The 21,683-nt window shown below is 43.3% G+C and overlaps 1 protein-coding gene across 3 annotated transcripts in view; it reads left to right on the top strand.

The window, feature by feature from the left end:
• Window positions 1–3,405: 3,405 nt before the first annotated feature.
• LOC118364655 (myosin-9-like) overlaps window positions 3,406–21,683 on the top strand; it is a 31,620-nt gene continuing 13,342 nt past the window's right edge. Inside the window, exons 1-8 of one of the 3 annotated variants that reach the window (XM_052491271.1) lie at window positions 3,406–3,601; window positions 15,565–15,899; window positions 17,290–17,446; window positions 18,253–18,280; window positions 18,423–18,516; window positions 19,209–19,229; window positions 21,098–21,190; window positions 21,319–21,382. In XM_052491271.1, coding sequence (XP_052347231.1) covers window positions 15,570–15,899; window positions 17,290–17,446; window positions 18,253–18,280; window positions 18,423–18,516; window positions 19,209–19,229; window positions 21,098–21,190; window positions 21,319–21,382 — 787 coding nt within the window. In that variant the 5' untranslated portion in view covers window positions 3,406–3,601; window positions 15,565–15,569. Of the gene's footprint in view, window positions 3,602–11,142; window positions 11,166–15,564; window positions 15,900–17,289; window positions 17,447–18,252; window positions 18,281–18,422; window positions 18,517–19,208; window positions 19,230–21,097; window positions 21,191–21,318; window positions 21,383–21,683 lie in introns of those variants that run through there. The other 2 variants (XM_052491272.1, XM_052491273.1) reach the window with 2 other exon arrangements.

Genomic DNA, 21,683 nt, shown 5'->3' on the forward strand with positions numbered 1-21,683 from the left:
AGAAGAGCAAAGTGAAGATTGCAACTAAATATTATTTTTTTGCTCTCATCTATCACATGCACTTATGTTAGCGTTTTCAAAAGCTTTAAAACTGACACCATGACATGCTGACCACACCGCTCACGTCACGTGCGCGAGCGTTGCAAAATAAATGTACACATACATGTTATTCAATCATTGCACCCACACTGCTCGCCGAGCGTCTGCGTAGCCAGGCACTAAAATAGAAATTGGTTCTATTTGTGACGCTCCACGTGCTGCAAGTCCGGCCTCTCCCATCTCCACATTGGTTTTTAGGAGCATATACCCATGTGCCATCTCCTCATTGTTTTTTAGAAGCATATACCCACGTGGGTGATTGAAAGATTAACTGAGGTCCGCAGTCCAATCAGTTGTAGTAATGCACTGTAAATTTGGTTGCCAACCGTCATATAAAGTCCAAAGAGGAAAAATAAGCCTGAAGGAAGGAGGAGAGATGATGAGATACAAATTCGGTTTACCGTTTCATCTGTGGATTAATTGTCAGAGTAGTGGATCTTGTGCATTTAAGGTAAAATAACAACCCAATGTTTATATCCCATGACAAATTAGCTAGCAACAGCTAGCTAGCTAAATTGCCATAAATGTTTAATCAAATCAAATTTGATTGGTCACATACACATGGATGGCAGATGTTATTGCGAGTGTAGCAAAATGCTTATGCTTTTAGATCTAACAGGTAATATCTAACGATTCCACAACAAAACCTGCAAGCCCTGATCACTTCGGGTGTGGGTAAACAAAGTCAACAAGCACACAGTTTGTTCAACTACAATAATATTCTGTGTAAAGGTAACAGATTTTTTTTCTTGCTATGACTGTGATATGTTGTTGTTTATCTACCTTAGTTGAATGCACTGACTTTAAGTCACACTGGATAAGAGCGTCTGCTAAATGACTAAAATGTCAATGTTGTAACACACTTGCAAAGCATGCTGGGTATTATTCTAATAAGCCCCGCCCCCAATCAAGTACAAATGTGGTCGGTGTGGATCAGTTCCAAATCTGAACGAATCACAGACGTCAAGGTTATGTTTCACAGGTTTGAACATCACAGTAATAATGTATGGCAAAGTTTAGTACAGTAGAACACAGAAGAGTACAGTACAGTAAAGTACAATATAGTACTGTATGGTACAGTACAGCCGAGCTTAATTCATTAGAGTAGAGTGCAGTAGATTACAGTATAGTTTAATTTAGTACAGTAGAGTATAGTACAGTAGCATAAACTACAGTACAGTATAGTTTAATTCAGTAGAGTACAGTACAATACAGTAGAGTTTAATTCAGTAGAGTAGAGTACAGTATTGTTTAATTCAGTAGAGTACAGTACTGTTTCGTTCAGTAGAGTAGAGTACATTAGAGTAAAGAAGGGTAAAATACAGTACACTGTACTTTACTTGTCTTTACTGTATTGTGTACTGTATTATACTTTACACTGATGTGCTCTACGGTACTGTGCTGTACTGTGCTGTCCAAACTAGTGAAACATAGATGCCGATGATTGGTTCAGATTCGGTCAGGTACGGGACGGACCAAATCTGAACCAAGTATAGACAATCTGAACATCTATGTTTGGGCCAAATATAGGCTGGTTGGGACCGGACGTCCGTGGACGTTCAAATGAAGGCCGGCCTAGGTCAAATCTGAACCAAACATAGACGGCTCAAATCAAGGCCTGTACGGACGTCCGTGGGGCGTTCAAAAATGAAGGCCTGTACGGACGGCGTTTAAATGAAGGCGGCCTAGGTCAAATCTGAACCAATCATAGAGGTCAAATCTGAACCAAACTAGGTCAAATCTGAACCAAACGATAGACGGCCCAAATCAAAGGCCTAGGTCAAATCGGACGCCCAAATCAAGGCCGTACGGACGTTCAAATGAAGGCTGGCCTAGGTCAAATCTGAACCAAACATAGACGTCTATGTTTGGCCCAAATCAAGACCTGTACGGACGTCTGTGGACGTTGAAATCAAAGGACTATGAACCAAATATACACCAAGTGTATATGACACAGACTGACAAGGTGAATCTAGGTGAATGCTATGATCCCTTATTGATGTCACTTGTCAAATCCACTTCAATCAGTGTAGATGAAGGGGAGGAGACAGGTTAAAGAATACTTTTTAAGCCTTGAGACAATTAAGACATGGATTGTGTGTGTGCACCATTCAGAGGGTGAATGGGCAAGACAAAATATTTAAGTGCCTTTGAACATGGTATGGTAGTAGGTGCCAGGTGCACCGGTTTGTGTTAAGTACTGCAACGCTGCTGTTTTTTTTAACGCTCAACAGTTTCCTGTATTTATCAAGAATGGTCCACCACCCAAAGGATGTCTAGCCAACTTGACACAACTGTGGGAAGCATTGGAGTCAACATGGGCCAGCATCCATGTGGAACCATTTTGACACCTTGTAGAGTCCATGCCCCAACGAATTGAGGCTGTTCTGAGGGGAACCTTGAAGTAGTTTTTCACCTTGCTCTGCGAGGGCCGCGGCTTTTGTGGAGCGATGGGTAAGGATGCTTCGTGGGAGGCAGTAGTTGATGTTTGCAGAGGGTCCCTGGTTCGGGGTGAGGGACGGAAGCTATACTGTTATATTTGCACAGATCAAGTTTATGTCACTTGGATTGCTATTGACCAATTGAATGCAATTTTTTAAATCTTACATTTTAAATCTTAGGGTGGAAAAATGATCTGAATTGTTGTTTGTCTATTTGGTGTGTATTTTTATATGCACATACACCTACATTTATTATGCCTCAGTGTGATTTTAGTTTCAGTATGTTTCTCTGGACAATAGTGTTTCTGTGTCCCTAAATATCACTATTATTAGTGTGGTGATGGTAATACCATCACTAACTGAAAAGGTTTTCTCAGTTAACTTACCTGTCAAAATAAAGGTAAATGGATAAAGAGTAAAACAGTAGGCTACAGTTGTAGCCCAGTTGGTGTAGTGGTAGATTCCTTGACATGAACCTTGGTAGGTTCTCTCTAAGCAGTGTCTGTGAGCTTCAAAGCAGACAGTCTAGCCCAGTCTAATGACACACGGGGATAACCTTTATGATGTAGCCCATCCTGAATGGACTGGTACTTATATGGTCATAAAAATCCTTACAGTGCACATACCTCCTTCATTAAACACCACCTTATCTGTGCCCCCCTTCTCCTCCCCTCAACTATTTCGTGTTCAAGATTTTTTTTGCCCAGTGGCACTCGTTTCTCCACTTGGAAACGCCCCTTCAATAGCATTATTGGCCCAGACGGTAAGGATTATTATAACATTGGCTGGGAGAAGCTGGGAGGGCGGAGACATAACATATAGGCCCCTCCTCCTCTGGACCGCACCCCGACTGACAACGCAAAGAGCAGATTTAACTAGCTAGTGGAAGAGAGGAGGGAAAAGAAAAAAAGAGTGAGGGAGAGGGAAGAAGAGAACACTATAGTTTGATCCGAGTTCTTTGCGAGGCTGCTGTCGACTGAAAAGGAGTTTGTTTCACGGCGACCGACTCAGCCACCGGTTGTAGCTAGCCAACCCCAAAAGACTCTGCATCTCAACAGCAGGTAATAATCCCCCTCGCTAGATATCTATTCTAGCTACATTCTCATTTCCTTCAGCCGTGGCTCTTCACATGCTTGTGTCTAGCGGTGAGCAAGTGTACCTAACCAGGAAGGACGGGAACTGCAACTTCATCACCTCACTGGGTGGGAACTCATAACCCAGATGTATGAATTGTGAACTTTTCAACATCCAACTGTATTAACTTTTGTTTACATAGTTGATTCAATTTCAGGTGGAAATTAGTTTCATTTTAACAGGCACGGTGTCAAAGAAAGATGATATCAGCGACTAAAGAAGCAATGGCGAGAAAATGTTGCAAGTAACGTAAGCTAACTTGCTAACTACAGGAAGTGATTCGCATGAATGAGATGTAGAAAGGGAGGGAATGGAAAGTAACTCCAAATAATGGAACGCATCAACTATAAGCACGGTCCTGTTTAGAACTCTTTTGACGTGTCTGTTTCATCGCGGATTAACATGTTGTATAGTTTAGGTTTCGCTGTGTGATCAGCCGCTGGGCAAGCAAACAAGTTTGTAGGCTAACGTACCCCGGGAGTGTTGTTGCGCACCATTACGTCACTCTATAATTGATTCGCTGTGTACGTCCACGCTTCCTGTTCGATTGATGCTTTAGGTCTACGTCATTGACTTTGTTTCTCATGTATTTCAGCCTACACTCCAATGAACTCATTATGCGAGAAATGACAATGTATCCAGTCGTGTACAGTATTACTTTGCATTTTCTGAGTTATGATAAATTATCTTTCTTGGCTTAAGTAATTGAACTAAATTAGACTATATTCACTTTACTCGGTAGGCCTAGTGAACCTTGTTACACGACCAGACATTATATATGCAATGACGCCAGTCTAAGTTCTTTGTCAGTAATTTGGGTTTGGTCAGTGTTTTGTGTTGTGAAATTATAGATTGATGCAGCACTTAGATTCTGATTATTTCGACCTCAGGGACTTTGCCTGGCTACCCAAACTCGTTGCTCCTGCTAAACGCTATGCCACGCCCACTGATATTATTTTCTTCTCCACAATGAGTCTGGATTGGAGTACCTCCCCAACGCAGAGGCTAGCATTCTAGAAATCAGAGTCCCTAACAAGGGGATGTTCTGGATTTCAGGGCAAATGGAAAGCGTCTGATGCCACTTCCACTTTTGGATGTTAAGATGGAGTCACATTGTTAACTCCTCCACACTTATCGGATTGGTTGAACATTACAGAAGAGAACCTGCCAGTTAGGTTGTTAGAACACAAACCCATTCTAAACATTCTGATTGGTCCCAGAAACCAAAGTTTTGGACCAGAACCAGAACACAAGTCGGTAAAGCAGCATTTTGTAACTGTCATTGGCTTTGATAGTCTGATTGGTTTGAGATGATCCAATCACTGGTGACCTTAATTTTGACGTCACCACAAACAACTTCAACTTTGGCAGTCTCAAGCTGAATATAGAGCAGAGGAAGACTTCAGTGTGAGTCGTCAGGCAATCTGGGACTCACAAATTACGCATGGTTCTCCAGTGAGCTTGGGAAATTCTCCTGATATAGGAACATGGCTCAGTCTAGGCCTGTGCAAAAGTCTGTTCCCACTGCACTGAGTGAATGTATGCCCTACAGATATAGCCACATTTGAATATCATGCCCATTAATTCAAACTTGTTATTTCAAGGGAAACACAGGCCTATGTCATAGAACAGAGTTTCTGTCTTTTGAAGGTAACAGTATGCAAAGTCAAGTTCATGACTTTCTTACATACATCCTTGGTCTCTCTGGTGTCTTTCTATTTTACTAAAGCAGGGTGTTGGTTCCTGTCAGAATAACATCATTTCCTGTTTGTGCTTTCACTGCACTGAACTGTGAATCAAACCCCTGGCAGCATCTGAAACGAATCCTCTGGATTTGCTCATTGGAAAGGCATTCACCATTATTATTAGTTATAATGACCTTTTAGATATAAACTGATTAGTCTAACTTGTCATGATCTTCTTACATTTTACTGACTGTTTCAATGATGTGCCTACTAGAATGTACCCAGTTCATGACCAGTGGGTCGACCACATTTGGTCAGTATGTAGTCGAGCCTAAAAATCTGCTTAAAATCATACAGGACCAATTCAAATGCCTAATGTGTTGAAGGACAACTAGAATGCAGACATCCTGGCTAAGGTAGATTACTGTTAGGAACCAACTTGCTTTTGTTTCAATTTGGGTCAAGGGCACCGTGGCACAAAAGTGTCCCACTGTTATCCAAGGTTCAGTGGTAGCTGTGATTCTTGAGTTGATGCTATCAGTCAGTCCCAAGATGTTTCTGTCAGGTGAGGTCCTCTAAACTAACTGTAGATTTACAGGACTATAGTTGCCCTTTCAGGGATGAGGGACAGTAACATGGGCAAATGGTTGATGATAATCCAGACAATGGAAGCAAAAAACAAAGCGCACTACATTTTTGAACATACCATCAAAATTAGGTCATTTCCCCAGGTAAACAATCCTAATTTTATATTCATTTTAGGACCTATATCCCAGCTAGCTACAGCAGACTAGACGAAAGGTCATCATCTAGACAGGACTACAGTTTATGCTTCCTTGATATTTATGAGCCATGTACTGTACATTATATGACATCTCCAGTCAAAGGGGCAAGTAGAACACAAAGATCAATCATCCACATGAGTCAAAATCATTTGAGTAATGTATACAGACCGGCTCATAGCCACTGATCAGCATATAAACATGGGTCACATTCTCTTAAAGCTGGAATCCTTAATGGTGAAACTCATGTCAGATTGGGATATTACAACCAAGTTACTGTAAACAAGTGTCTTCATCAGATGTCATTGTGTGATACAAAAGCAGAATATGTACTGCAACCTTTTTTTTTTTAACTACACTGCTCGATGCACCTCACCTCTGTTACATTCACAAAGCAATAACGACTGCTGGGGAGGACAGTGGCGCTGTTTCCCCTAATACGGATTCCATCTTTAAACTAGGGCTGGGAATTGCCAGGGACCTCACAATATTTCCATGATAATTGGGTGTCGATACGATACGTATTGCGTTCCTCACAATTGTATATGTATTACGATTTGGTACTGATATTTAAAAATATATATATATTTTTTTTTATTGGGATCTGACGTTCCAAACATATTGCTCACCGTATGTATGCTGCCGAGATACAAGGTGAGAGCTTGAGAAATACATCCTGGAAGTGTCTTATAAACAAATTGGCTCCCTTTTTTTTAATAAGATGGAGAACAAGCTATGAAGGAAAAATACTGTATTTTTCAAATAAAATTCAAGTACATTTCTTTGCCATCACTATTTTAAATAACAGGTTGGATATCATGGATTCTTAGTTTTGCAGACATCAAACACAGGATATTACGTGCGTGCATACATCTGTGCTCTCTGATTCAGGCTTGAGTCATATTTTACGGCGGCTGGCTTGCCAGTCAAATTCTTTTAAACTTTTATTTTACTGCCATTACTCTCGCTATCTATTTATATGTAATAAACTCACTCCTTTGTTCAGTCTGGCTTGAACAATATGATTTGAATTGGGACAATCGGATTGGTCGACTTGGCAGGGACATCCAATGTATCAGCTAAAAAGGCCTAGTGCAAATCCCACTACTAGGTCTATTCTACTGTTTGCTTGCTTGTTTCTTTCCTTCCTCTTATTCCATTGTCAAGTTCTCCATACCTCCTATTTGGGGCCCCCTCCCCATCCTCCCTCTCACAGTGCACACCTGTAGGGTTCAACTGACTGCAACAATAGCAGGAAATGACTAATCTATGGCTGGGGTTCCAAACAAACAAGGCTTGTTCTCACTTCTCTGGACTTAACTGTGGAAACACTGATTGCTGCTTGGTTTATGATACATGCCAGGCCTATGCTGGGTGGGGGGATAGTTGTCCTTTAATTTATAGTGAACAAAAATAAAGCAACAATGGAACCATTTCCAAGATTTTGCTGAGTTACAGTTCATGTAAGGAGATCAGTCAACTGAAATAAATGAATTGGGCCCTAATCTATGGATTCCATATGACTGGGAATACTGATATGCATTGGTTGGTCACAGATGCCTTCAAAAAAAGGTAGGGGCATGGATCAGAGAACCAGTTAGTATCTGCTGTGACCACAATTTGCCTCGTGCAGCGTGACACATCTCCTTCGCATAGGATTGATCAGGCTGTTGATTGTGGAATGTTGTCCCGCTCCTCTTCAATGGCTGTGTGAAGTTGCTGGATATTGGCAGAACTGGAACATGCTGTCATACACATCGATCCAGAGCATCCCAAACATGCTCAATGGGTGACATGTATGAGTATGCAGGCCATGGAAGAACTGTGCTTTTTTTCAGCTTCCAGGAATTGTGTACAGATCCTTGCGACATGGGACCGTGCTTTATCATGCTGAAACATTAGATGACGGCGGCAGATGAATGGCACAACAATGAGCCTCAGGATCTCGTCACGGTGTGTCTGTGCATTCAAATTGCCATTGCTAAAATCTATTGTGTTCATTGTTCATAGCCCATACCATAACCCCACCACCACCATGGGGTGCTCTGTTGACATCAGCTAACCGCTCACCTACACCATGCCATACATGGTCTGCAGTTGGGATGCCAGTTGTACATACTGCAAAAATTCTCTAAAATGACATTGGAGGCAGCTTATGGCAGAGAAATTAAAGTTTAATTCTCTGGCAACATTTCGGGTGGACATTCCTGCAGTCAGCATGCCAATTGCACACTTCCTCAACTTGACACATCTGTGGCATTGTGTCGTGTGACAATTAAACATTAGAGTGTATTTTTATTGTCCCCGACACAAGCTGCACCTGTGTAATGAGCGTGCCGTTTAACTAGCTTCTTGATATGCCACACCTGTCAGGTGAATTGTCTTGCCAAAGGAGAAATGCTCACTAAGAGGGATGTAGCCAAATTTGAGAAGCTTTTTGTGCGTATGGAGAACTTCTGCAAATGTTTATTTCAGCTCATGAAACATATGACTAACACTTTATTGCGGTTATATTTTTATTCAATGTAACTAATGGAGAGAAGCAGATTACTAGTTAGGTAGAGGTCTTTTACTCCATGTGGCTGGTGAAAAGCTACCTTGCATGTCAGAGGAGACTTTGTTCCATGTCGGGTGTGATCTGCACACCTGATGTGTTTGGTTTTGTAGGCGTGTATACATGTATGTGTCAGACTGGCTATTGCCCAACGGTCAACTTGAGCACTCGAACACAGTTTCACACTGAACTTTGAAACGCTCTCTGCACGGGGACGTCCCTCTGACTGCCACTCCATATTTTATTCCTCTGTCAACACAAATGCAGGTCAGGTTCAATATACCGAACTAGTTTCAATACAGCACTTGTTCAACTGGCCGTGAGTGCTTTCTGTTTGACTGGTGAATAGCCTCCATAAACGCTAGACACCATTTGTTGTCTTCATGTAGCCTAGACTATATAGTGATTCAAAGGGAGTGCTCTTATACTGTAGATAAGACTTCTAGTCAGAGGTAAGGAGAGATGGGCGTTAGCAGACAAAAGGGAGGGGGTGGTTTAGTTTAAGTGGGGGTAAAAATGAGATGAGAAGACGTGTTCAGGTGAAAGATGTTTTATGTCCTGAGTAGTCCTGTTTATTTAAGTGACCGAGGAAGCAGGTATGTATGACTCCCTCAGCATTATTTCACAACAGTTAAAAGGCTTATGTAACCATTATCTAATATCAATGCCCTTTCGCTTGTTCAATATGGCTGTCAGAATGACAACAGAAATATGAGCTGTTTCATAAGCCCTTTGACCCCAAATCATTATACGTGTGTAGGTGTATGTGTCAGACTGACACCTACTGGCTGTCAACCAGTGCAGTTAATATCATCATTCTAAAGGAAATGGTGCTGCAAGACTAACCGGTTGCTTAGAGTTTTTTTTCTTTTATGTGCATCTCTAGTGAGGAATGTGGAAAAATAGTGGATACGGGTTTGTAATGGAGTTTGGTTCGTTTCCAGGACTTAATTTACTGCAGTCTGCAGAGGGCCGAGAACTTTTCGTTTCAACTGTGTCTCCTGGCGCACTCTGCAAGAATTCACACAACAAAGTTCCACAAATGGCAAAATAGTTTTCCCGCGTTGTAATTTCCTCTTCCCCTCTCTCTCCTCGGCTCCCCCCTCCTCCCCGGTTTTAGGCAGGGAGACTGTGTCTGAGTCTATAATGAACTTAGACGCACTCCACCTCTCCTGCCCTCTGGCCTCGTCTGGCAGTCACACTCTCCCTCAGGGCATCAGACAGTGGTGAGGACTAGAAGAGGTAAGGTCAGGGGGCAGGAGATTGAGCGAAAGGCCGTTGAAGCTTAACATGCATGCTAGACTGGATCCAACGAGAGACCATCTGATGACTAGAGTAGGGGCGGACCGGGTAGGATGTGATATGAGGAGGATGTATTAATGACTCCATTAATATTCCAGTCAATGGAGACCTATACCATGGCCAGTTGGCCACAGCTGTTTAACAGCTTTATAATGTGGCTGGTGGGATACAAGGCTTATTGTACATGGTCAGGTTTTAAATGTAGCCTTTGGTCCCTGACTGACGAGATGGAGGATCAAGACCTTGGTTTTTCCAGCTACTCAGCATATCTCTGCGTGAGGAGGAACAGGGGAAGGCACTGAGATGGAATGAAATGAGTGGAGAAAGGAGGGAAGGATGGCTCTGATGAAGAGCAAGCAGCCCTTAGTGTGCCTTTTTAACGAGAGGGCCAGGAGTTGACAAGGACACTCCTTACTTCCTCCCTTTGTGCCTTCATTCTTGTCTCTGAAGTCGGTTCTAAACCCCCCTTGTTATTCAGCCCGTGGTTCCGCTCCTATCGTAGGCCACTTCTCTGACTAAGCACCACCCTTCCAAGATGTCGGAGTCTTTTTCTTAGCCTTGAATGACATGTTGGCTAGTCATTGATTGTCAGATGGGTTCGGTAACATTTAGGGACTGTTGGAGGGATTGGTTTCCTTTTATTCCACGTGTCGCCTTCATTAATCTGTAACTCTGCATGAGTAACTACCAGAATGGTCAACCTTCAATAGATCACTCTGTTTGTACAGCTGACAAGACATGGGGAGGCCTTGCAGCTGCGCAGTACTTGGCTTCAGGCTTAGTGGCGTCCCAGGTTGAGTGAAGACGTGGCCAGACAGAAGGCTGTGGACTTTGGTGGCCAGACAGAAGGCTGTGGACTTTGGTGGCCAGACAGAAGGCTGTGGACTTTGGTGGCCAGACAGAAGGCTGTGGACTTTGGTGGCCAGACAGAAGGCTGTGGACTTTGGTGGCCAGACAGAAGGCTGTGGACTTTGGTGGCCAGACAGAAGGCTGTGGACTTTGGTGGCCAGACAGAAGGCTGTGGACTTTGGTGGCCAGACAGAAGGCTGTGGACTTTGTGGGGACTCTGAGTCATAATAAAATACGTCGGTCTACCCAGTGTTCTCTTAATGCCATAGACATTGCCTAGCCTGTACATCATTGACAACGGCTGACCATCACACTTCAGGTTTGCCTTCACTTTTCAATGTAGAGCACCTTCCATAGAATGACTATGAACAGAATAGATGTGGTTATAAATGTAGCCCTGTGCTGCTCTCAGGAGATGGATGGAGGAGATGCGTCACTGACTAATCTGTGTCAAGACGACGTGTATAGGACACGGCGCAGGCCTCTCTGCTCCCTCCCTCCCCAGGGCCGTCCAAAACGGCTGCATGCTCTCCTTTTTGAAGTCTCATTTTATCATTGTTATTTCTGTTCAATATCATTGTTATATTCCTATCCTGCTGGCTTATCCATGTCTTGCTGGTAGACAATACAAGCTAAACTCTCTGGCCCCCATCCTGCCTCCACTCAACAGATGGCCTGTATATGTTTGAGCTGCTTGTTTGAGTTTGTTTTCATGTAGGCTACACGGTTTTTTTCTTCTCTCTTCATGCTGCACGCCCACGTTAGCCTAGCTGACGCTGATAAGAATCAATCCCAGAGCGTTGGTGTGTTGAGGCTGTACTCCCTACTGCTTGTTTTTGCCAAGCAGGAAAACAATGGTTAACTATTGCAGTCAGGCATTAGCTGTGTTAGGACTGCATGGAACTGACTAGACTTCCCCTTGGTGTGGTTGCTGGTTATGTTTGCCTAACGTTGCAGATAGTTAGATCCTGCCACAGTCAACTGTTATACTGTACAGCCTGTGGGTGCATTACCAGGGCTAGGTGATGTTGATGTATCGTGAGTGTTAAGGGCTTGAACACCAATAGCGTTTGCCTGCTTAGAGTACTTTGCAACCTATTTTTTTTATATGTCGAATCTCAATGTCATCAGACATCAACAGCGTGCTGAACAATTGGTTGACGAATGGGAGATCCACATTTGTTTCAACGTGTGCGGTCTTCTACTGATGTGGTGATGGGAGTAGAAGACTGGGAGGAAAGACCAGGAGAGACTGATGGTGATCAGAGGAAAGAAATGTGCAGCATTCCTTTGCTCTCTGTCTTTGATAAATGGTCAGTATGGGAGGAATGTGACCCTGGAAGACTGGATAAACAGAGGGGGGTGGGGAGAGGGAGACTGGAGCTGCCCGAGAGGAGTCTGGGAGGACTAATTTGTGGGGTACCTCACTCTAAAGTAGGAAACGGTGAAGTAAGGGTTGGGAAAGGGGAGGGTGTAGTGATGGAAGTCAGCTGTAGAGCTCTGAGGAGGGAGAAGAATGGTGCTACAGTCCTGGTTCCCTAACTTAGATCAGGGTTAATGTGCCATTTTAGTATTTCTCATAACCCTCTGTCAGCAGTGCAGTACAGCCTTTCTCAATACATTCTCAAACATCTACTTGCCCTAGCCTTTGTGTGCAGTAGACTGCATTGCCCCCAGTGTAGGTTAACATGCTTATAAAATAACTTTTCCCCATTCTACAGCAGGTAAACCTCTCATTCAATAATGCTGCTATTTCGTAAGAGTATCTTTATGGTGGCAGGCATTGTAAGGGAACTTGCCACCTGTAAACCCCCCCCAAGATTTCACAAACTGCATTTCCAAATGATCCAAACAGAAACTCTGCCAACAAACAAAGCTCATAAGTATGGTAAAGTGGGAAAAAATCCCAAACTTCTAACCTTTTTGAGTGTGTGCTGTTTTGCAAAGTTGAGTATGTAAACAAAATGTTACCATTTGTTATAAAATGTTTAATTGTATTTCTACCCTTGGGAGTAAAGGAAAGTTATAGGCTAACGACCCTGGTGGTGGTGGGAAAGCACAACGCTCCCGTTGTTGGAATGTTCAGATAATGGCCTTCCCTTTTCTCTACCTCTGTGTATCGCTAAATGTTATGAAACACCCGTCACCAACTGGATTCTGGTAATACTTGTCTAGTGTCTCCATGTGGGTTACACCATGGAACTGACTTCAATGACTTAGATGTTGTTCATGAGCTGTGAACCGGTCCTGTTTGTGCCTGCAAGCCATGTCTCTCACCGCTGGCATTGTGGTTGTTTTACACAAGCGTTGTAAACAAGATTCAAGACTGAACATTGTGTTTACGCCTTTAACCCCAAAGTATTTAAACTTTTAGTCCCTTGAATGTTCTCCAACATTTTTGAATGTTGGAGGTTCCTCAGGCCTCATTATGTATCAGTCTATTAGCCTCCCACTCTGACGTGCTCCTCGTCCCTAGAAACCGAACGTTGCGAAACGCATTGTTTTTGAAGACTTTCTTCCAAGTATGTAATCAATGAAGTCTGTCCCAAAACCACATATTTAAATGAGATGGTCAGCACATGTTGCACATTACCATGAATATACAGTTGAAGTCAGAAGTTTACATACACCTTACCCAAATGCATTCAAACTCAGTTTTTGACAATTCCTGACATTTAATCCTAGTAAAAATTCCCTGTCTTAGGTCAGTTAGGATCGCCACTTTATTTTAAGAATGTGAAATGTCAGAATAGTACAGAATGATTTCCGCTTTTATTTCTTTCATCACATTCCCAGTGGTTCAGAAGTTTACATTCACTCAATTAGTATTTGGTAGCATTGCCTTTAAATTGTTTAACTTGGGTCAAACGTTTTGGGTAGCCTCCCACAATAAGTTGGATGAATTTTGGCCCGTTCCTCCTGACAGAGCTGGTGTAACAGTCAGGTTTGTTGGCCTCCTTGCTCAGACATGCTTTGTCAGTTCTGCACACACATTTTCTATAGGTTTGAGGTCAGGGCTTTGTGATGGCCACTCCAATACCTTGACTTTGTTGTCCATAAGGCCATTTTGCCATAACTTTGGAAGTATGCTTGGGGTCATTGTCCATTTGGAAGACCCATTTGCGACCAAGCTTTAACTTCCTCACTGACGTCTTGAGATGTTGCTTCAATATATCCTCATAATGCCATGTATTTTAAAGTACACCAGTCCCTCCTGCAGCAAAGCACCCCCACAACATGATGCTGCCACCCCTGTGCTTCACGGTTGGGATGGGTGTTCTTTGGCTTGCAAGCCGTCCCCTTTTTCCTCCAAGCATAACAATGGTCATTATGGCCAAACAGTTCTATTTTTGTTTCATCAGACCAGAGGACATTTCTCCAAAAATTACGATTTTTGTCCCAGTGTGCAGTTGCAAACCGTCGTCTGGCATTTTTATGGTGGTTTTGGAGCAGTGTCTTCCTTGCCTTTCATGTTGTCGATTTCATAGGACTCGTTTGACTGTGGATGTAGTTACTTTTGTACTTGTTTCATCCAGCATCTTCACAAGGTCCTTTGCTGCTGTTCTGGGATTGATTTGAACTTTTCACACCAAAGTACGTTCATCTCTAGGAGACAGAACGCATCTCCTTCCTGAGCGGGATGACTGCTGCGTGGTCCCATGGTGTTGTTACTTGCGTACTATTGTTTGTACAGTTGAATGTGGTAGATGTTTGTAAATTGCTCCCAAGGATTAACCAGACTTGTGTAGGTCTACAATTTTTTTCTGAGGTCTTGGCTGATTTCTTTTGATTTTCCCAGGATGTCAAGCAGAGAGGCACTAAGTTTGAAGGTAGGCCTTGAAATGCATCCGCAGGTACACCTCCAATTGACTCAAATTATGTCAATTAGCCTATCAGAAGCTTCTAAAGCCATGACATCATTTTCTGGAATTTTCCAAGCTGTTTAAAGGCGCAGTCAACTTAGTGCATGTAAATGTCTGACCCACTGGAATTGTGATACAGTGAAATAATCTGTCTGTAAACAATTGTTGGAAAAATCACTTGTCATGCATAATGTCCTAACCGACTTGCCAAAACTATAGTTTGTTTAACAATAAATTTGTGGAGTGGTTGAAAAACAAATTTGAATGACTGTTCTAAGTGTATGTAAACTTCCGACTTCAACTAAGTTTTACAGCACTGTAAGTTATGATTTTTTTAGAGACTTTCTTGGCTGTAGAGGGAGTGCGCCCTTTAATTTGATTTAGCAACCGTAGCGGTTGCCTGAATAGTGGGGCCTTGTTGAGATAAGCGTGTTTTATGTTGACCTGACTTAACCTGATCACTCCATGTTGTAGAGGAAACATTGGTGACCCCGGCATTCCTCAGACATTACATAAAGGCAAACGGCCAGGGACCAGACCTCTCTGACAGACATCAACTCACAACCCAACAAACCTTCTGGGCAGTGGCAAGCTTTAGATCAGAACAACCCAAGGGTATTGTGGATATAGATTGCCGCGAGGGTGAAAAATGTCATGCCCACATTCTTGTTTTGGGGATAGATATTGCTTTGTAGTTTAAGGGTAGTCTTTGTTAACTTGGCTCAGTATATGTCAGGACTGTTGCTCATTTATGTCAGGTTTGTTTGTTGGTTGAGGTCTAATTAAATAGAATTGGTACTACAACTAAATGCTCCATTTCCCAGCCCTAACCAACTTCCGGGTCTCTTTCCACAGCAACCATGGCGACGGACGCAGATAAGTTCCTGTACGTGGACCGCAACATGGTCAACAACCCTCTGGCCCAGGCAGACTGGGCCACCAAGAAGCTGGTGTGGGTGCCGTCGGAGCGGCTGGGCTTCGAGGCGGGATCTGTGAAGGAGGAGCGAGGTGAAGAGTGCCTGGTGGAGCTGGCAGACTCTGGCAAGAAGGTGAAAGTCAACAAGGACGACATCCAGAAGATGAACCCGCCTAAGTTCAGCAAGGTGGAAGACATGGCCGAGCTCACCTGCCTGAACGAGGCCTCGGTGCTGCACAACCTCAAGGAGAGATATTACTCTGGCCTCATCTACGTGAGTATTATATACAACGCACACACTGAACTGAAGGACACCTTCCCAGCCTGTAGAACCTGAAAAATACATTCTGATACTACAGCACATTGAAGGACCTCAACTCATTGTATGATACATGTGTCAATCATTACTCTGTGTTCATGTGAACACTCCTGACTCAACTCTTGCCCCCTAACAAGAGCTGATTTTTAAAAATGTATTTTGTAAAAAAAAAAAAAAATTGTGCTGTTATCCAAGGTCTTGCTTAATGCTGGTTACGAAAGCACTGTCTGCTCATGTCACGACTTGGCCTGGTTCCAAACCAGGTAGTCCTCCTTTCCTGCCCCATTAAGCCAATTGTGTCAGATGACCCATTATGTGCAGGTTGCCATCCCAAATGAAAGGCTGTAATGTTTACCAAACATACGAGTATGTTCAGTCCTCCCTTTCTGGCTCCCTTCCCTCTCTTACTCGCTCCTTCTGTGTTTGGAGTACTGCTGTAAACAGGAATCTGCAGGGAACAATACTCTCCTGGGGGGTGGAGAGTAAAGCTGTTCAGAGTTTTAAATGGAGATGGAATGTAAATCGTGCTCTAATTGTTCCCCATAATGCCATTTATCCCTCTGTCCGTGACGGAGTGAATTGGTGCCTGCTACATTGGGCTTTGACCCGGTCAAGTCAACACACCCTGGCCCACTTGGGGTCTGGGTATTGCTGTGTTGTGCGCCACTGAACCAGGCACCCATCTGAACCCCCAGGCAACTGAGACAACTACCAGACCAGAAGCAAGGGCAATGGGGAGTGGAGGACAGGAATGTAGCTGAGAGGGAAGGAAATAGAAATATGGAGGGCTGATGAACAAAAGTGAAGTGGGGAGGAGAGCTGCTCCAGATGCCCATAACAAGATGAGGGGAGGCTTTAGATGGGTATAATGAAAGGGACAGAGGGGGTGGGGTGAAATTACTTCGGATGATGTCACTGTTTGGTAGTAGGTCTAGGGTGATTGTGAAACATGACTGATCAAGCCCAGCCTCTGGCTGGAGTCAGGGAGGGAAATAAAGTATGGAGCTGGTGTTCACGAGAGACTTGGAGAGGGTTAGATTCAGAAAATAATGTTCACTATGATTTCCCCATATACATCTGTCCAGTCTTGTTCTTGACTGTAGACCATCAGTTATAAAATATACAGTCAGTTTAAACTATTACATTGGCAGGTCGGAGTGATTTCTACTTCAGTCTCTCACTGATATCGACAGAATTCTAATTGAAGTGACATCTCAAGACTAGCCTAAGAAGGCCAGTCAAGTCCGACTGTATAATCGCTAGTGTTCTTGGTTCAGGACATGGATAGAGGAGCGCATGTATGTTCAGTAACTAATATTAATAAGTGTTTCTCTTTGTATCACAGACATACTCTGGGCTCTTCTGTGTGGTTATAAACCCCTATAAGAATCTGCCCATCTACTCAGAAGAGATTGTGGATATGTACAAGGGCAAGAAGAGGCATGAAATGCCCCCCCATATTTATGCCATCACTGACACGGCCTACAGGAGCATGATGCAGGGTAAGCCACGGTCCTTATTATACCACAACATCGTAGTAAGTAACCTAGCAAATGTATTTAGATAAGGCTAATGAGTAAAACGGTAGTATTATTGGTAGTATTTTAACATCCATGTTTAGTAAGATAATTTGTCTAGAAGATATGAATCGGTTCAGACTCCTCCCAGGCACACTTGGATCTGAAAGTCTGCATTTAAGTAGTGAAGCATTAGCCTTGATTTCTGAGGGCTCCTGCCTTTCATAACCAAGGAAAGGCCATTAGTCAGTCTGTAAGGGTATGTAGTCTACATGCAGTACATTCTCAGTACTCTCTTTCCCAGACCCATTACCTTGATGTACTGTTTGGTGTTGTCAGGCTGTCCATTCACTCCCTCTTGTCTTGTTAGTCCATGGTTGGCCCCCATTTAAGTAAAGGGAGTCATTTAACTCTAGAGGAGAGGGAGGGAGTTACCGTGCAGTATGGGGATGGTTAAGTGGCTTGTTGGTTAAAAGGCATCACCCTTTCCATTCATAGGAAGCCGGATATTGATTTCCTGTGTGACCAATGCGCTTCCTGTTTCGGAGACAAAAATGTGGTGCATGTGCTCCTGAGATAGCAAATACACTGTAGAATTCACATTTTATATGAAGCCAGCTGGCAACAACATACTTTAGTTGTTCTGACAATGGAACTGAAGTTCCTCTGCACCACAAGCACCCATGAAGGGCTGCAAGTAATAGCAGAAACTATTCTGTCACTATTCAATCCAACTTAATGCATGTAATATGGACCTTTTTTAAAAATCTTGGCCCCACCTCTTTTCACAGACCGTGAAGACCAGTCCATTCTTTGCACGTGAGTCTTGAGCACAACTCTATGAACAGCAAATCTTGGTCTCATGACCTTGAAATATCAGTGTTTGGTGTGATATTGCTGACAACCGATTTTAAGGAAGTCACTTTTTTGCTTCTGTCCTCCTTCCTCTTCTCTTCCACAGAGGAGAGTCTGGTGCTGGGAAGACGGAGAACACCAAGAAGGTCATTCAGTATCTGGCCCATGTGGCCTCTTCCCACAAGACCAAGAAAGACCAGGTCAGTCATCTACTCTACTATTCTCTCTCATAATTCCCTCTCCTCTCTATTTCTCTCTACTCTCTTTCCTATTCCTTTTTTTCATTCTCTTCACCATGCTCTCACACTCTGCGTGGGCCTGGTTTCCTATGGTCCTTTATCAGCTCGGAACCAGGCTTTTCCGAGTCCTCAATGCTCAACTACTTGTACTGTGATTGTATGTGTGTTTGAGAAATAGTGTTGCCAGTGGTACTTAACATTACATCATTGTCAAGCCATCGCCATATTGTTCCAGGTCTTGGATAGGTGCTGCTTCTACATCAGTCACACTGCTCTATGGTGCCATAGAGGACCTCTAAAAAAGGGTTGGCCAGTCTTGGTTCTTTAAGACTGACCGTAGCACTGCAGGAGGTAGATTAAACTCCCTTGGTAGCTGGTTCATTGTGTCATATCTAAACCACAGTGGACTGACTATATTATTCCTTCTGTTGACATTCCTCCTCCAGCGGCTGAGCTGAATCAAAGTGACCTCCGGTCAACTCTATAAAGCCATGAGACAAAATGTAACCCTGCAGTGCTGTAGTTGGCCACCCCTGTGATAGATGCAGCTGTGACTACAGGGTTCAAGAGGGGCCCGGTCGTTTCTGAAAGCAGACCAGTATCTGTATCTATCATTCCTTTGAGGTTGTGTGTTTCTCTTTTCCCATCAACAGACCAGCTCGTTCCTGTCACATGTGAGTTACCCCCCCCATCACCCCCTTCCTTCCTCTCCCATCACATCTCTGGATCTCCTCCTCCACACCCTTCCTCCCTCTCCTTGGCTCTTGCGCTGTCGCTCCCTCCTCCCCCGTGCTGCTGGAGCGTGCTCTGTGGTGGGCTAGTGGGTCACTTGGAAGTGTAGGTCACATGACCAGTGTTGGTCCAGAGGAAGGAATGTTCTTTATTAAAGGGGAAATTGCCATTTTGAATTCAGCCAGACAACTGAGAGCGCATCCCTTTTTGTATTGTTGATTTGATCTTTTAAATACTAAGTTTAAAGATATTTAATGAGTAAACAGCTCTGCAGTTTGACAAGTCTGGCTGAATTTTGCATAACGCTGTTGATCCTTTGTTTTCCCCTGGCGGTTCCAGAAGTGTGATTGATGCGTTCACCTGTATGTGAGACTCCATCATGTCTGCTTGCTGTGTGTGTGTGTGTGTGTGTGTGTGTGTGTGTTCCAGTGTGTCTGTTCAGAGATCTGGTCAATGTTCTCTCACAGCTCCCTCTCCATTTCTCGCTCTTTGTCCACACCATTTTAAAGATCTCTGGACAAACTCACTGAGATGCTGTGTGCATTGTGACGCCAGTGGACTAGTTGTATAAGTGTGTGTTCGTTCACTGGGGATTCTTCATACCAGTCAACAGATCCATTATTCCCTGCTCCTTACTACCGTTTAAAGCCTGATAGTGGTGTAATGTATAGGATTAGTCAGGGATCGGTTTTACACTAACATTGTCCATGAAGATTCAGAGTAAAAGGTTCAGTGAGCTCCTCAGATTGATAACATTGACAAAGCCACTACTATAGCAGCTTCATTTTTAACATTTTGAGTCATTTTAGCAGACACTCTTATCCAGGAAGAGTTACAGGAGCAATTAGTGTTAGTGCCTTGCTCAAGGGGACACTGACAAATGTTACACCTAGTCGGCTCGGGGATACGAACCAGCAACCTCTTAACTGCTAGGCTATGTAAGAATATTAGTGCAAGTCTCTATTTTTATTGGGTGGATTGAAGTGATTTCCACCCAATATGTGCCAAGCTCCTCACATGTTGACACCGCCTCAGCTGTAACAGACTCTAGAAGGTTATCAGTAGGCTTTCCTGTCCATGTATTAGATCCTTTTAAAACTGAAGTTCACTGTAGTATTACTAATGGCATGTTAGATGGCGTCATGTGCATGGATCCACCTGTACAACAACAGTCTGCAGTAGAGCTCAGTGTGAACTATGTACAGATTTCTGACTGTAGGGGTTGTGTGTACTTAATGTCAGTGTAGTGAATATTGACAGTCAGTTCTCTGCATGGGGTCTGGGGGTTACTCTGGGTGAAGGGTTACTGATGAGGGCCACAGGGTTGTCCATTGGGTGTCAAGGTGTGGGCACTAACACTGCTCTGTGTGTGGGGTATTGTGTACTTGTGTATGTTCCCGTGTGTCGTGATATTCAATGGTCTGCATGCAGTTTTTTTATTTTCTCCATAAGTAAGGTAATGCAGTTGTGAATTCTTATGACTTATGATTAAATGATGGGTGTGAAAAGGGACCATCCAAACACAAATCAAATGTTTAAACACCTGAAATCCTCATAATTAAGTGAAACTAAAGTACATTTAAAGCAGATGACTGTAGTTCTCACAATGCATGACTACGAATCATCCATTGGAATCACCAGAGGTATTCAGTTTGATCCCACTGCTGAGAAATGACAAATGGCATGTCCTGTCAGTGTCACTATAGAATTTGCACTAATCTAGATGTGTCCTTATAAGGAGGTGGTGGTTTAAAGAATCCAATGGGATAAAGTCATTGGTTGATGGAGCGGTTCTGTGTTTGTCCTCTAGGGGGAGCTGGAGAAGCAGCTGCTGCAAGCTAACCCCATCCTGGAGGCCTTTGGAAACGGAAAGACTGTCAAGAACGACAACTCATCTCGATTCGTAAGATCTTTTTTTTTTTAAATCTCTTAGTGATGCTTGTGTTTTGACTTAAAAAAAATATATTTTTCTGTTGGACAAGTATTTCCTGCTTCCTTAGTCATTCACTGTTCTCTCGCTCTCTCTCTCAGGGAAAATTCATCAGGATTAACTTCGATGTCAACGGATACATTGTGGGGGCCAACATTGAAACCTGTATCCTTCATACTATGTTAATTACAATGAAATTCACTCCCTCATTTGAAATACACAATAATTTGGGGTCCTGAGTGGCGCAGCGGTGTAAGGCACTGCATCTCAGTCCTAGAGGCGTCACTACAGACATCCTGGTTTGAATCCAGGCTGTATCATAACCAGCCGTGATTGGAAGTCCCATAGGGTGGCTCACAATTGGCCCAACGTCATCCAGGCTAGGGTTAGGCCAGTGTGGGCCTTCATTGTAAATAAGAATTTGTTCTTAACTGACTTGCCTAGTTAAATAAAAATTCCTTAGGCT

This window comes from Oncorhynchus keta, chromosome 32 (assembly GCF_023373465.1).
Source record: "Oncorhynchus keta strain PuntledgeMale-10-30-2019 chromosome 32, Oket_V2, whole genome shotgun sequence".
In the NCBI taxonomy this organism is placed as follows: Eukaryota; Metazoa; Chordata; class Actinopteri; order Salmoniformes; family Salmonidae; genus Oncorhynchus; species Oncorhynchus keta.